Source organism: Sus scrofa, chromosome 1 (assembly GCF_000003025.6).
Source record: "Sus scrofa isolate TJ Tabasco breed Duroc chromosome 1, Sscrofa11.1, whole genome shotgun sequence".
Lineage (NCBI taxonomy): Eukaryota > Metazoa > Chordata > Mammalia > Artiodactyla > Suidae > Sus > Sus scrofa.
The window spans coordinates 182,103,166-182,117,932 of NC_010443.5; the positions used below are offsets into that span (position 1 = coordinate 182,103,166).

Below are 14,767 nucleotides of genomic sequence, written 5' to 3' on the forward strand. Positions count from 1 at the left end.
CCTTTATGGCTGAGTAGTATTCCATTGTGTATATGTACCACATCTTCTTAATCCATTCATCTGTTGTTGGACATTTAGGTTGCTTCCATGTCTTGGCTATTGTGAATAGTGCTGCAGTGAACATAGGGGGTGCATGTATATTTTTCAGTGAAAGTTTTGTATGGATATATGCCCAGGAGTGGGATTGCTGGGTCAAATGGCAGTTCTATATTTAGTTTCCTGAGGTACCTCCATAGTGTTTTCCATCGTGGTTGTACCAATTAACATTCCCACCAAGAGTATAGGAGGGTTTCCTCTCCACACCTTCTCCAGGATTTATTTGTTGGCTTATTAATTATAGCCATTCTGACAGGTGTGAGGTGGTACCTCATACCTTGACACTCTTATTGACACTATTAAGGTAAATAATCAAGTTCCTTGTCTCTGATATAATAAACTATGGCAAGCTAACTTTTAACTTGCAGATAGGGTAAAATCTTAGACCTTTCCAAATTTCTTCCCTCTGATGCTGTGTTTAGCAGAATCCCTGGCCTCTGCTAACCTATAACACCCCTAGTAATGACAATCAAAAATGTGCCTTGTCATTGCCAAATGTCCCCTGGTGGGCAAAACTGTTTCCTGATTAAGAAACACTGGTTTTAACATCATGGCAACAACAAAACAAATGTAACTGCCAGCTCCATGATTCCACTACGGCATCAAATGTGATTTGACTAGAGTTGTATTTATCTTTTAGCTTAAATATATTGTGGTTAGAAGTAAGTTAATTATACCAGTTACTGTTTAAGAGCTGAGCTAACACCACTGATACCAGCCACATGTGGCTACTCAGCACCTGAAGTGTGGCTCCTTTGGAATGAGATGTGGAATAAATATAAAATGTGCACTGGATTTTGAAGACTTGATATAAAAAAAGAATGTAAAATAACTCATAATTTCTACGTTAACGTAACTATTTTGACTATACCTACTGGGTGAATTTTTTATTGGACAGCACAGGTCTACAAACTTGAAATGATTTAGTATTGCTTTTTTCCCATTTTTTTAAAGTTGTATTGATGTATAGTTGATTCATAAGATTGTGATAATTTCTGCTGTCAAAGTGATTCAGTTATACATATACACACATCCATTCTCTTTCAGATTCTTTTCCCATATAGACCATCACAGAATACTGGGTAGAGCTCCTTGAGCTATACAGCAGGTCCCCACTGGCCAATCATTCCATATACACAGTGTGGATATGACAAGCCCAAACCCTCCGTCTTCCCCCCACAACCATCTGTCCCCTTTGGTAACCATAAGTTTTTCAAAGTCTATGAGTCAGTCTGTTCACAAACAAGTTCATTTGTATTCTTTTTTAAGATTCCACACATAAGTGATATGATGTTTGTCTTTCACTAACTTCACTTAGTATGATAATCTCTAAGTCCATCCATGTTGCTGCAAATGGCTTATTTCATTCTTTTTTCCTAATATTCCATTGTATATATGTACTACATGTTTAGCCATTCCTCTCTTGATGGACATTTAGGTTGCTTCCATGTCTTGGCTATTGTAAATAGTGATGAAATGAACACTGGGATGCATATATCTTTTCGAATTATGGTTTTCTCCAGAAAGACGCCCAGGAGTAGGATTGCTGGATCATATGGTAGTTCTATTTTTAGTTTCTTGGGGAACCGCTATACTGTTTTCCATAGTGGTTGCACCAGTTTACATTCCCACCAACAGTGTAAGAGGGTTCTCTTTTCTCTGCACCCTCTCCAGCATTGATTGTTTGTAGACTTTTTGATGATGGCCATTCTGGCTGATGTAAGGTTATTTTTTAATGAAATAAATTCTTAAGTCTATAAAATAAGCCAAAAAGGCTCTGGAAAGTGTTCCACAGCCCTATAAAACTAGCTCATTTTTGAGCATCATAATTCTTTATTGTCATGCCTGAATGGTTTCTTTGCTTCTTCAAACCAGTTACTTCTATCCCAGTGTTTCATTCTCAATATTCCAGTTGATTCTTTTCTGATTGCTGATTGATCTTCAGGCTGTTCTTTATAATTTTCCTGCACATCAGTTTCTTTTATACACTCAGAAACTTTCCTAGTAGGATGTTGAGATGCTGCAGCATCTATCATACTTAGAAAATCATAAGCAGGCAGAGGAGGTTTCCATTCCTGAGCTGGTAAAATTGCTGGAAGGAAGATAGAATCAAAGGTTAAAGATTAACAGATTAAAAAATACCACCATATGAATTTACTAGAAAATGTATATTTTGAAATTTGTAGGAGTGATGACCTTACCATTTTTCCTTATCTAAGCAAGCTATATTATCATCATTGTTTAGAAAACTCAACATATTTGTCATTACTAGACATTTTCTTTTTTTTTTTTCTTTCTTTTTACAGCTGCACCTGTGGCATATAGAAGTTCCTAGGCTAGGTGTCAAATTGGAGCTGCAGCTGCTGACCTACACCACAGCCATAGCAACACCAGACCTAACCGCATCTACAACCTCCATCAAAGCTTGTGGCAACGCTGGATCCTTAACCCACTGAGTAGGCCAGGAATCAAACCTGCATCCTTATGGATACTATGTTGGGTTCTTAACCCACTGAACCACAACAGGTACTCCCCATTTTTGTATTTTATATTACATTTACAAGCTATTATATTTTAAATAAAGATAAGCATTAATAGGCAAAAAGAAAGGTCCATAATCTCACTGCCTGTTAACCCTTGTTGAGGTTTTAAAAAATATCAATATATGCAATGAGATTACACACCGACAGGTACAAGTTAAAATGAAGAACTCTCTTATATCCCTCCCTAGCCCTGTATTTATCCCAAAGAACTGTAACCATAAATCATTCCAGAAAAAAATTTTTAGAACTGGAGTTCCTGTCGTGGCGCAGTGGTTAACGAATCCGACTAGGAACCATGAGGTTGCGGGTTCGGTCCCTGCCCTTGCTCAGTGGGTAAACGATCTGGCGTTGCCGTGAGCTGTGGTGTAGGTTGCAGACACGGCTCGGATCCCGCGTTGCTGTGGCTCTGGCGTAGGCCGGTGGCTACAGCCCCGATTCAACCCCTGGCCTGGGAACCTCCATATGCCGCGGGAGCGGCCCAAGAAATAGCAACAACAACAACAAAAGACAAAAAAAAAAAAAGACAAAAAAAAAAATTTAGAACATATATATTATCATTTAGAAGAGTATTTCCTTATACCTTAAAGAATTTTCTGTTTTGGAAGATTCAGTTAACAACCTTTGCATATACATTATTTTTTTTCTTTTTTGGACGTCCTGTGAAATATGGAGTTCCTGGGCCAGAGATCTGATCTGAGCCACAGTTGCAACTTACAGCACAACTGAGGCAATGCCAGATCCTTTAACCCACTGTGCCAGGCCAGGGATCTGTGCAGAGACACCGCCAATCCTGTTGTGCCACAGCGGGAACTCCACATACTTTTTTTAAAAAAAGTATGTTTTATACAAATAATTATAGACAAAGAATCATTAAAAACCACTATGAAATCAACTATACTATAAACAAACAATGATTGAATAACTTTTTAGAAGGGCTTCATGGCAGCGAATCTTGACATTATTTTTAAACACTGGTCATTGGGGAGTTCCCTGGTAGCCTAATAGTTAGGATTTGGCACTTTCACTGCTGTGGCCCAGGTTCAATCCCTGGTCTGGGAGGTGAAATCCCACATCAAACCACTGCATACTGCAGTCAAAAAAAAAAAAAAAAAAAAGTCATTAAATAAGAAAACTGATTTAAGCTGGTAACATATACATATGAGATGAATTAACTAGCTTTTCTCCATTTAGTAGACAGATTTTATACAATTTCAGAATTTATCTGCCTATTTAAAAATACTATTTGAGAAATAAACTAAGTAGATGTGCAAAGTAAACATTTAAAAAATAAATTCCAGTGAAAGAATCTATACATTGTTACATGAAAAGAAAGTAGTACTCATAAAATAAAAACTCGAGCGTCTTTCAAAAAATCAAAAGAAAAGCTTAGAATATTCATATAAACTCTTAATTTCCTAGAGTGGATTAAAGAACAAACAAATATACTTGTATATCTATAATTACTGACATATGATTTCTTCTCTCAGATTCAATTATATGAAATCCATGGAACATCAGCAGGGTATTAGATTTAGGCTACCCCAGTAACTGATGTTTCCAATTACAGCATTACCAGGTGAACAGACTCAAAAGTGACAAACTGATAAAAATACAGTTTCTTGTAGGTAAGAAGTAACAATAACTGTCGTTTGCAATATGCAGATATTAAGTATCTTAAGAAAAGTCCAATTTAAAGCAATATGCAGATACTAAGTGTCTTTAAGAAAAGCCCAATATTTATTTATTGGTTTTTTTTTTTTTTTTTTTTTTTTTTTTTTTTTGTCTTTTTGCCATTTTCTTGGGCCGCTCCCGCAGCATAGGGAGGTTCCCAGGCTAGGGGTCGAATCGGAGCTGTAGCCACTGGCCTACGCCAGAGCCACAGCAACGCGGGATCCGAGCCGTGTCTGCAACCTACACCACAGCTCACAGCAACGCCGGATCCTTAACCCACAAACCTGCAACCTCATGGTTCCTAGTTGGATTCCTTAACCACTGAGCCATGATGGGAACTCCCAGTATTTATTTTTTAAGGTAAACACTGCAGCCTAGTGGTCTAAGACAGTGACAACATTCCTGAAACTGGACATCCTAACCTGCTAATTATTTGTTGAGGGAACTCTACAAAGATCTTAATGTTTTCAATTGCAAATAAAACTGTATTCTCATCACATATGGGCAATAAAGACATTATTATCAAATCAATAATGATTCTAATAATAATGGCTAACATTTATTGTGGCTTTACTATGTATCAGGCATGACTTAACTGAATTCTTAAAACCCCATGACGTGTAAATACAGTTATTATCCCAATTTTATAGATGAGAAGATCAAGGCCTAGAAATATCAGAGGGCTTCACCAAGGTGTAAATCTCAAACAGGAATAGCCAGTGGTCACAATTTCATAGAAATTAAGATGTTCAGCAAGTAAGGTGAGGCAGACACCTGTGGTACCACATTACAGATGCAGGCTATTCCAAGTGTAGCTGCAACATCCCTATCTCAGATCTGTCTCCCAAAATGTGGTGAGAGCAGGTTCTGCCAGCCCAGAAGACAGGACCTGATACAGAAAAGCCTTGCTTGGTTTGCCTCTTCCCTGCTGCAAAGCCTGCAGGAATAACTTAAGAACAGTAGCAGTGATAACAAAGAAATAATGGAAACCAAAGTATTAACATAATTGCCTGAGAAAATACACCAGTCTCTCAGGAAACTCAGAAGAGTAATTCTGATACATTCCTCTTGGTAATGGTTTGAGTTGAGGCATCAAAGCCCCCAAGGATGCTCCCTGTAAGAAAGGATCTTTACCTGGATAATAATAATATTTTAGGTTTTATACTTTAAAATGTATGCTTTTGCATCCTTCATTTTATTTTATTTTTAAAATAGCTGTGATACACTCAGAGTAGGAACTATTAAGCTCCTTTAAAGTTGTAAAGGAGGAAGAAGAACTTCCCTGAAACCACACAGTTAGTAATCAAGGTTTCGTTGTCTTTGAATATCACACCACTTTTTTTTTTAAGCAATTCAATTGGAGAGGTATGCTGGCTCGACGTATACAGATTATATATAGAGACATATATAGATATATGTCTAGATATATGTCTATATGTGTGTGTATAATTATATAGACATATATAATTATATAAAGACATATATAATTATATAAAGACATATAATTCTATCTGACCTGGAGTCCACAAGGCCTCTGTGTCACAGCAGCTGCAAAATGACAACATTCAGCTGCTTCTATAAAATAGCAATGCAGACAAAGAAAGCAGACTGTCTGAAGAGTTCAAGAGCTACAGTGGAAAGGACCTCTATGCTGTGTGCCTAGAATGAAGAAGCCAGAGACAAATGACAGCAACTACAGAAAGGCTTCTTTCAGACTAAGACAGACAAAATAGCCAATTTAATTAAATTTTTACATTTCCTAGGAAAATATTAAAACTAATAAATTATCTCTGATAATTAAGACTTAAAAATACCATCTAAAAGGACCCAAAATAAGAGTTCCAGTTGTGGCTCTGCAGGTTAAGGACCTGACCTTCTCTCTGAGGATGCAAGTTTGATCTCTGGCTTTGCTCAGCAGATTAAGAACCTGGCACTGCCGTAAGCTGTGACATAGGCTACAATTGTGGCTTGGATCCACTGTTGCCATGACAGTGGTGTAGGCCACAGCTGCAACTCTGATTCAAGCCCTAGCCAGGGAACTTTGCTATGCCACAGGTGCGGCCATAAAAAAATAAATAAAAATAAATAAAAGGACTCAGAACAGCCAAAATAATCCTGGACATGAAGAACAAAGTTGGAGAAATCAAATTTCCCAATTTAAAACCTATTACAAAGCTGCTGCATTCAAGTCAGTGGGGTAACTGCTGTATTTGATAGACAAACATGTACATGAATGGTCACAGCAACATTACTCATGCTAGCCAAAAAGTGGAGACAACACAAATGTCCATCAACTGGCCAATGAACAAACAAAATGGGGCAAATCCATCCAATGGAGAATTTATTCATCCATAAAAAGGAATGAACTACTGATTGATGCTGTAACAATGAGTGAAAGAAGTCAGGCACAAAAGGCCACATGTTGTATGATTCCATTTATATGAAATGTCCAGATTAAGCAAATCCATAAAGACAGAGGTAAATTAGTGGTTGTGAAGGAATGAAGAGAGAGGGGAATGGGGAATGACTGCCAGTGGGTCATCTGGGGATGATGAAAATGTTCTAAAATTCAGCAGTAGGAAGAATGGCTCCACAGCTTTGTGAATTTACCAAAAAATACTGAATCATACACATTAAAAGGGTGTCTTTTATAGTATATGAATGATATTTCAGTACACAAATACCATCTATAGACTATTTAAACATAATAATTTAGCTAAAACTGCCTAACTTAACAGAAATGAAGTAGAAAGACCTTCTGGGAAGATCAGGTGTACAGTAATGATTGGCACTGAGGACAAATTCAAGAATTTGATCAAATACACACAAATATACATAATGATGGATTCATACAATGCATGCTGGCTGAAAGTATAACACTGATGTGGAGTTTATACACTGTTTATACACCAGTGGAGTTGATACATACATATTCACACATACAACACACATTTCAGAACTCTGTCATGAACAATGTCAAATGTAATTAGAATACAGTTCATCTGGTTTCCAATAAAAAAATCCTTAGAAGTACCTTAAGAAACTTTTCATTACATCAAATTTCACACCATTTCCTCAACAGACTAATGACCTAGGTTATTATACCTTAACTTATTTAAGTTATAGCAACAGGCTTGTTGTCATAATTAGATACAAATTAACATACACATCTATACAATAAGTATAAATGCACAGAAGCTTTAGAAAAATAAGGACTATGGCAGGTCATAAGCCAGCATCATAAATTCCAGGCCAAGATCTATTGTGGTTCCAAAGTCTGGCTCTGGAGTACAGTAGGGCCATGCAGAAATCCAAGTTTCCACATTTACTGGTTAATTATATGACTTTGAACTAGTTACTTAACCCTTCTACAGGTAATCATACTTCCTATGACTCTCGTGAGAATAAGTGAGATAATCCATGTGAATCATTCAGGAAATTATAGCTATTATTAAATTTAATACAATGAGTTATTTTCTGTGGATAACAACACCTACCATAGAGGAGACTGTCCTGTGAACAATGGATGCTATTAGTATCTGAATATTTAGAATACTTACAAATATTACAATTCAACTCCCTCTAGCATTTATTAGCTATAGTTCAAGTTTTTAAATCCTTGAAACAAAATACAGAATTATGTGCACTAAAATAGGAAACTTACTGATATGACTTTCTTGTCCTGCTTCTAATTTTTTCAGCCACAATAAAAGGTTCTCTTCAGTTATAGCCTGGTCTGAAGGAAATGCAAATACTTGGCCTCCTGAATGCAGATTCACCACAACAAGAAGAGGCAGAGGGGGTAAGACATGAAAATACGCCTGTAAGACTCCTCTTCCCACAGGAGTATTATTCCTGTAAAAAGGAATAGTTGAACATGGTAGTGAATATTTCTTTCTATAACAAAATAATGAGAACCATAGTTTATAAATCATTAACCTTTAAATACAGTATCATGCTAGTCAGTTTATGGAAAGATATCCTAAAAATCAAGAGGTTATAGTATAACTATGTTATTAGTAATCAGAGTGTTAAAAAGTTTCTTTTAACATGGAGTTCTTACTGCATTTCTCTTAGGAGAAAAAAGGCAGCCAACGAGAGTTTTTTTGTTTTTATATATGATTTTTATTTTTTCCATTATAGTTGATTTACAGTGTTTTTTTTTCCAATGAGAATTTTAATGAAGAACAGACGTAGTCCAAAGGCTCGTTGATTTTGTCTTGATAGAAAATCAAAAGGTTACTTCCAAAGTTTAGTCAAAACCTGATCACATGTCAGCTCAAAAATTAAAAAGCTACAAACTTTAAAATAACAAGATACTTATAATAAATACTCCTTTTCCAATAAAACCAAACATCTTTCCTCAGGATTAATTTCAAATTAAAACAATTTTATAAGTATGTTCATACAAGGAAACCATAAGTTTAAGACACCTAGTTTTCCTAATGTAGCACATTCCACATTATGGAAAATACTATTTAACTCTGAGATAGCAACAAGGATAACTACCTGGGAAAATTTTATCTCAAGTAGTATGTTGTACTGCTAGTGAACTCTTCATGCAAAAATGTGCACTGCCCCATTTTTGTAATTTTTCAAAAGAGTTAAAAATAACATGACTTTGAGCAATGGATAGTATGTGTGTATAAACTGTCTTTAGAGACATTAAATGTAGTAACACAAGCTGCGCATCTAGAAATTACACCAGGAAATGTTGGTAAACACACTAATAATGTTTCAGGCTGAATTTTTAAAATACAGAAACACAGAGAATGGAACTAAAGAAAAATGCCAAAATGTCACAATGTTTATTTTTCTGTATTGCCAAATTTTCCTCAATGCGCACCCATTGCTTAATAAACAAATGGGATTACATCAAACTAAAGACATTCTGTGTGGTAAAAATCAACAAAATGAAAAGGCAAACTTCAGAATGGGAGAAAAATATTTGCAAATCATTTATCTGATAGGGGGTTAATATCCAAAATAACTAAAGAACTCAATCACAAAATAACAAACAATTTAAAGATGGACAGATCTGAACAAACATTTTTGCAAGGAAAACATAAAATGACCAAAAGATACATGAAAATATGTTTAACATCACTAATCATCATGGAGATGCAAATCAAAACCATAATGAGATGTCACCTCACACCTATCAGAATGGCTATTATCAAAAAGACCACAAGTAACAAGCCCTGGCAAAGATGTGGAGAAAAGGAAACCTTTACACACTGCTGGTAGGAATATAAATCAGGGCAGCCACTATAGAAAACAGTATGGGAGTTACTCAAAAAAATGAAAGAGAGAACTACCAAGAATCCCACTTTTAGGTATGTATCCAAAAAAAAAAAAAAAAATGAAAGAGAGAACTACCAAGAATCCCACTTTTAGGTATGTATCCAAAGAAAATGAAAACAAAATATTAAAGCAATATCTTCATGTTCACTGCAGCATTATTCATAATAGCCTAGATATGGAAATAATTTAGGAGTCAATAGATAAATGGATTAAAAACACATGGTATACCTATGCAATGGAATATTGTTTAGCCATGAAAAAGGAAATCCTACCATTTGCTACAATACGGAGGAAACTTGAGAGTGTTACACCAAGTGAAATAAGCCAGACAAATACTACATAGTAGTATTATATGTGTGGAATCTTTATTTAAAAAGTCAACTCATAAAAATGGAGTGGAAAAGTTGCCAGGGACTACAGGGTGAGGGGAAAAAAAAAAAACCTAATAAAATAAAACAGACTTCTCAGCTGCAAAATTAATATAAGATTTAATGTGTAACATGGTGACTATAGTTGATAATACTGTACTATATCACTGAAATTTGCTGAGTGAGTAGAATTTAAATGTTCTCACCCCCAAATTTATATATATATAATAAATATGTGAGGTGACAGATATATTAATGGCATGGATAATTTTTCCATGTACAGTTATTATAAATTTATAATATACATTTATCAAATCATCACAATGTGTATTTTAAATATCTTACAATATTATTTGTCAATTATACTTTAATAAAGCTGAAAAAAACAGTATCATGTAGCAAAAAAAAATATTTATTATAAAACAAAATTCAATCTAAGACATGGTCATCTTAGACCATCTGAAGGAGTTTAGTAACTAAAATATCATGGTGACATATACATTGGTTCCATAATATTAACTGCAAAGGTAAAGTTATAGAGCTTCATTTTCTAATGAAAATTCCATAATAATTATACTTTACATTTTACGTATTAAAAATATACTTACAGATTCAACCAGCAAGGGGTAAGTGAATCCAAGTGTTTTTCTTTTACCAGCATCAATATTACTTTTTTATGCTGAGGATCTATGCTGCCATCACTGAATAAGATGAGTAATGGTTTCTGAAGTCTTAAATAAGTAGGAAGATTTTCCACAGTGATTTCTGGCTGTTTGAAAACAAAACAAAACAAAAAAAACCCACGCAGATAGGGAATTATAATGCATAAAATAGAAAATGTTCAAATCACTTTTGTAATTTTAGTTTATAAAATGTACTTCAAACATTTTCATTTAAGTGGAGATTTTGCTATATTGATTAAAAACAAAGAATATCAAGAGTTTTTTCTTAAATTTAAGCCCCCTTTGCCTTAATGAGTTCATTATCTTCAAATTGAAACTATTAAAAGAATTTGAAAATAAATTAAAGGAGCTCCCTATTTTATAATGATATAGGACTTCTAATAATTTCTTATGCTAAAATCTGGACCAGAGTAGCCAACATATACATGACAAAAACTCTTGTTATATTTTCCCTCTAATATAAAATTTTTGAAAAAAAATAAATGCTGAGCTTTAAAGACACACTCATTTAGTGTCCCCTTGCAGCTCATCAGGTTAAGGATCCAGCATTGCCACTGCTGTGGCTCTGGTTATTGCAGTGGCGTAGGTTCGATCCCTGACCTGGGAACTTATGCATGCCACAGGGGTGGCCAAAAAAAAAGGATAATAATCTTTTAACATCTATGATTACTTAAAAATTAATAAAATCTTACTTTGTTTCAAAATTAAGAATTTTTAGCATAATTAAAAATAACCAAATAATATGCTAACAAATTTTATGTCTCATATCTTTTGGGTTTTAAAAAAAATTACTAAGTAGTAAGAAATCTTGCCCTTTTACTCTTTTTACTAATAAAAAGAGGAGTTCCCACTGCAGCGCAGCAGAAATGAATCTGATTAGGAACCATGAGGTTATGGGTTCGATCCCTGGCCTCACTCAGTGGGTTAAGGATCCAGCGTTGCTGTGAGCTGTGGTGTAGGTCGCAGACGCAGCTTGGATCTGGCATTGCTGTGGCTCTGGCGTAGGCCAGCAGCTGTAGCTCCAATTTAGACCCCTAGCCTAGGAACCTCCATATGTCATGGGTATGGCCCTAAAAAGACAAAAAGATGAATAATAATAATAATAAGAGAGCAACCATTTTTTTATGTATTTGTAGAAGATGAGTTTGTCTAGGCTATTATTAACAAGAATTGAAAAGAGTAACAAAGTTAACATTTAAGATTAAAAATAGCAGTGATTTAGAATATTAAAGGCTTTTACCATTTTCCATTTTTAGTTCTACATCTATTACCTTATCTTCTGAATGTACCTGTGAGCTAGATTAAATCACCCTGTGTCAGAAAATTAATCCCCAGCTGACAGAGAAGGAAGCCAACGAAGAGAAGCTGATTTGCTCAAGTCACACACCTAAGCAGAAGGAAGAGTTGAATGAAACTAGCACCCAGGTATCCTGTTCACCAGCTTCCCATTTCACTGTCATATTAGAAATCCAAATGAACATTTTTTTCTAATGGTGTCAACCACCTCTGATTGATTCTCAAACACCAAGCTCTGGCATATACTTTCCCCTACTTAGTTCTGAAAGCCACTTTCCTCTGCCAATTCTCATTTTTCTTTAAGTTCTTTCTCTTTCACACCCAAAGTTCTCTTCTCACACCTCCCTCTTTCATGATTTAAATATTAGTTACCTTCTCCAAATTCTCCTTTTTGTGTTGTCATCTTTTATCTTCTACAAGAGCTATGTCCCCCTTTCTAAAGTTGACAGATCTTATCAAGCCAACAGATCTCACTCTGAACAAATACGATGGATCTGGTACAAGGGAGCCACCACTGCTCAATTCAAAGATGTATTGAGAACTTCAAGATCTTATGCTGGGTACTGAATCCAAAAGAAGGAAGATGCTTACCTTGCCCTCAAAGAGTTCCTAGTTTAGAGGAGGAGACAGGTATACAAACTTTTGTGCTCCAAGAAAAATTAATGTTTGACAATAAGGAAACGTATTGGTCCTAAATGAAGCTAAAAAACAAGGGATGGGAGTGCACAGGTGATTTTAGTAAGTGCTATGTGATCTGGGCCTTAGATAAGGAATTAGACCAGGCAGACTGAGATATGCATTAGAGCAGGGATTCCAGATAGAGGCAGCGTGATGAGGGTGCAGAGAGGTGTTAAGGCATACAGAGTATCTGGGGAACAGTGAGAATGAAGTGTGCCAGACTCAGGCACCCAAGAGGCTCTAAGACCAGATGGGAAAATGACTCGCTAGATTTCCTAGCTCCTAGGAATACTGAGAAGATTTTTCTACCAAACAAGTGACATGATTAGGCCTGTTTTAGATGACTAACTGGAATATGACTATATGGAAAGACAGGCCAGTGACAGGCATTGCTCTTTGCTGTGTCAAAGAAAGACTAAGAATTCCGTGAGTTTAGAAGTTAAGATCAGAAACTCAGATTTAGGAACCATCAGCTAGTATAATGACATAGAAGTTATATGTATGCGTAATATTTCCCAAAGAAAGACATAGCAAAAGAAGAAAAAAGGGTTGAAGATGTAATTTGAGAGTGGTCAGAACGTTGAAGGTGTGTCAGGAGAGGACTGAATTGTGAAAGCCAGAAGAATTTTAAGGAGGAATAGCATAACCAAGCATTGTGATTGCTACTGAGGCTAAGAAAAAACAGAAAAGGTCATCAAATGTGGTCAATGGAAGGTGACCTTTAGCTATCTGAGGATATGAGGCTATAAAGGTGTATGTTCTGACATGGTTAATGTATTCATAATAAAATCATAAAAAGGAGCTCGATGTATCTGAGAAAAGTGCTAATAAACATATTACCTAACAAATGGTTCTAAGTGTGACAATCTTGGATATATTACTGCTTAATTGTGATAATTGCATAGGTAATTATTGCATATTTCAGATTTGGGCATTATTTTCCAGGACAAACTTGTCATCAGGTTCATTACAATAGAAGTTTGATGTCATATAAAAACATTTACCATTGGGTCATCCACTCCTCTTTCCTATCCAGATGAAGGATCCAAAATTTTTCTAGTACCTAAGTGCAGGCCAGGAGATGAGCTCACTGCCAGCTGGCTACTGTACACACTCACTGCCTGCTCCAGACTAAGAGCTCCAACACAGAGCAGCTTGAAGAAATTTAATACCCACTTGAAGGTTTTAGAATTTATGAAAAAGTCATAACTAAAAGCAAAATAAAATTTTATATAGCTGTTCATTATTTAGTTGGACACTGCAAACCAAAACATTGTAAATTTTTGTTAAACATTGATGGTTGTTAAAGTCTGCCCAAAGTTTCTCAGCCTTAAAGAACATAATCTTAAAGAAAAATATTAGATACTAATTTTTTTTTCTTTTTAGGGCTGCATGTGCAGCATATAGAAGTTCCCAGGACAGGGGTCACATCAAAGGTATAACTGCCAGTCTAAAGCACAGCCAAAGCAAAGCAGGATCTGAGCTGCATCTGCAACCTACACCACAGCCCATGGCAATGCTGGTATCCTTAAGCCACTGAGCAAGGCTAGCATCGAACCTGCCTCCTCCTGGACACTAGTTGGGTTCATTACAGCTGAGTCACAATGGGAACTCCCTTAGATACGAATTTTTGGTCTAGCATTTACGCAGAGATGATACAAATCTGAAAAAATAAATAAAATGATACAAATCTGTTGGGCAAAGCAGGAATAAACGTCAGAAGCCTTCAAAATGTGCCCACCCTTTGGACTAGCAATTCAAAATCTGTGATTTTACCGAAAGTATATAATTATGGAAACACTCAAAGATTATCTATAAGGACAGTTCCTCAGTAAAACAAGCCAAATACATCTTAAATATCCATCAATTGGAAATGGGATAAATAAATTGTGGCTTTTTAGTACAACAGTATTTATTATGCAGGTATTTAAAAACCAATATGCAAATACTTATTTCTTGGTGGAAATATCCTTTAAATATAAAAAGACAAACACATATATACACATAGAATTTTTATTAAAGTTTGGGAAAATATATCCCTAAATTTAAACTTGGTAGAGAAGTTATGGTTGATTCTAATTTTCTTCTTTATAGTTTTCTACATTATCTGGGAAAAAAGCTGAAGTCT

At 35.4% G+C, this 14,767-nt stretch overlaps 1 protein-coding gene across 6 annotated transcripts in view; it reads right to left on the reverse strand.

The window, feature by feature from the left end:
* The window catches only part of TXNDC16 (thioredoxin domain containing 16), a 99,446-nt gene continuing 85,116 nt past the window's right edge, over positions 438-14,767 (reverse strand). For all 6 annotated transcript variants that reach the window (XM_021102004.1, XM_021102000.1, XM_021101990.1 and 3 more), the window contains 3 exons: positions 10,591-10,751; positions 7,975-8,165; positions 438-2,188 (listed from right to left, as the gene is read on the reverse strand). In XM_021102004.1, coding sequence (XP_020957663.1) covers positions 1,920-2,188; positions 7,975-8,165; positions 10,591-10,751 — 621 coding nt within the window. In that variant the 3' untranslated portion in view covers positions 438-1,919. The remainder of the gene's footprint in view (positions 2,189-7,974; positions 8,166-10,590; positions 10,752-14,767) is intronic.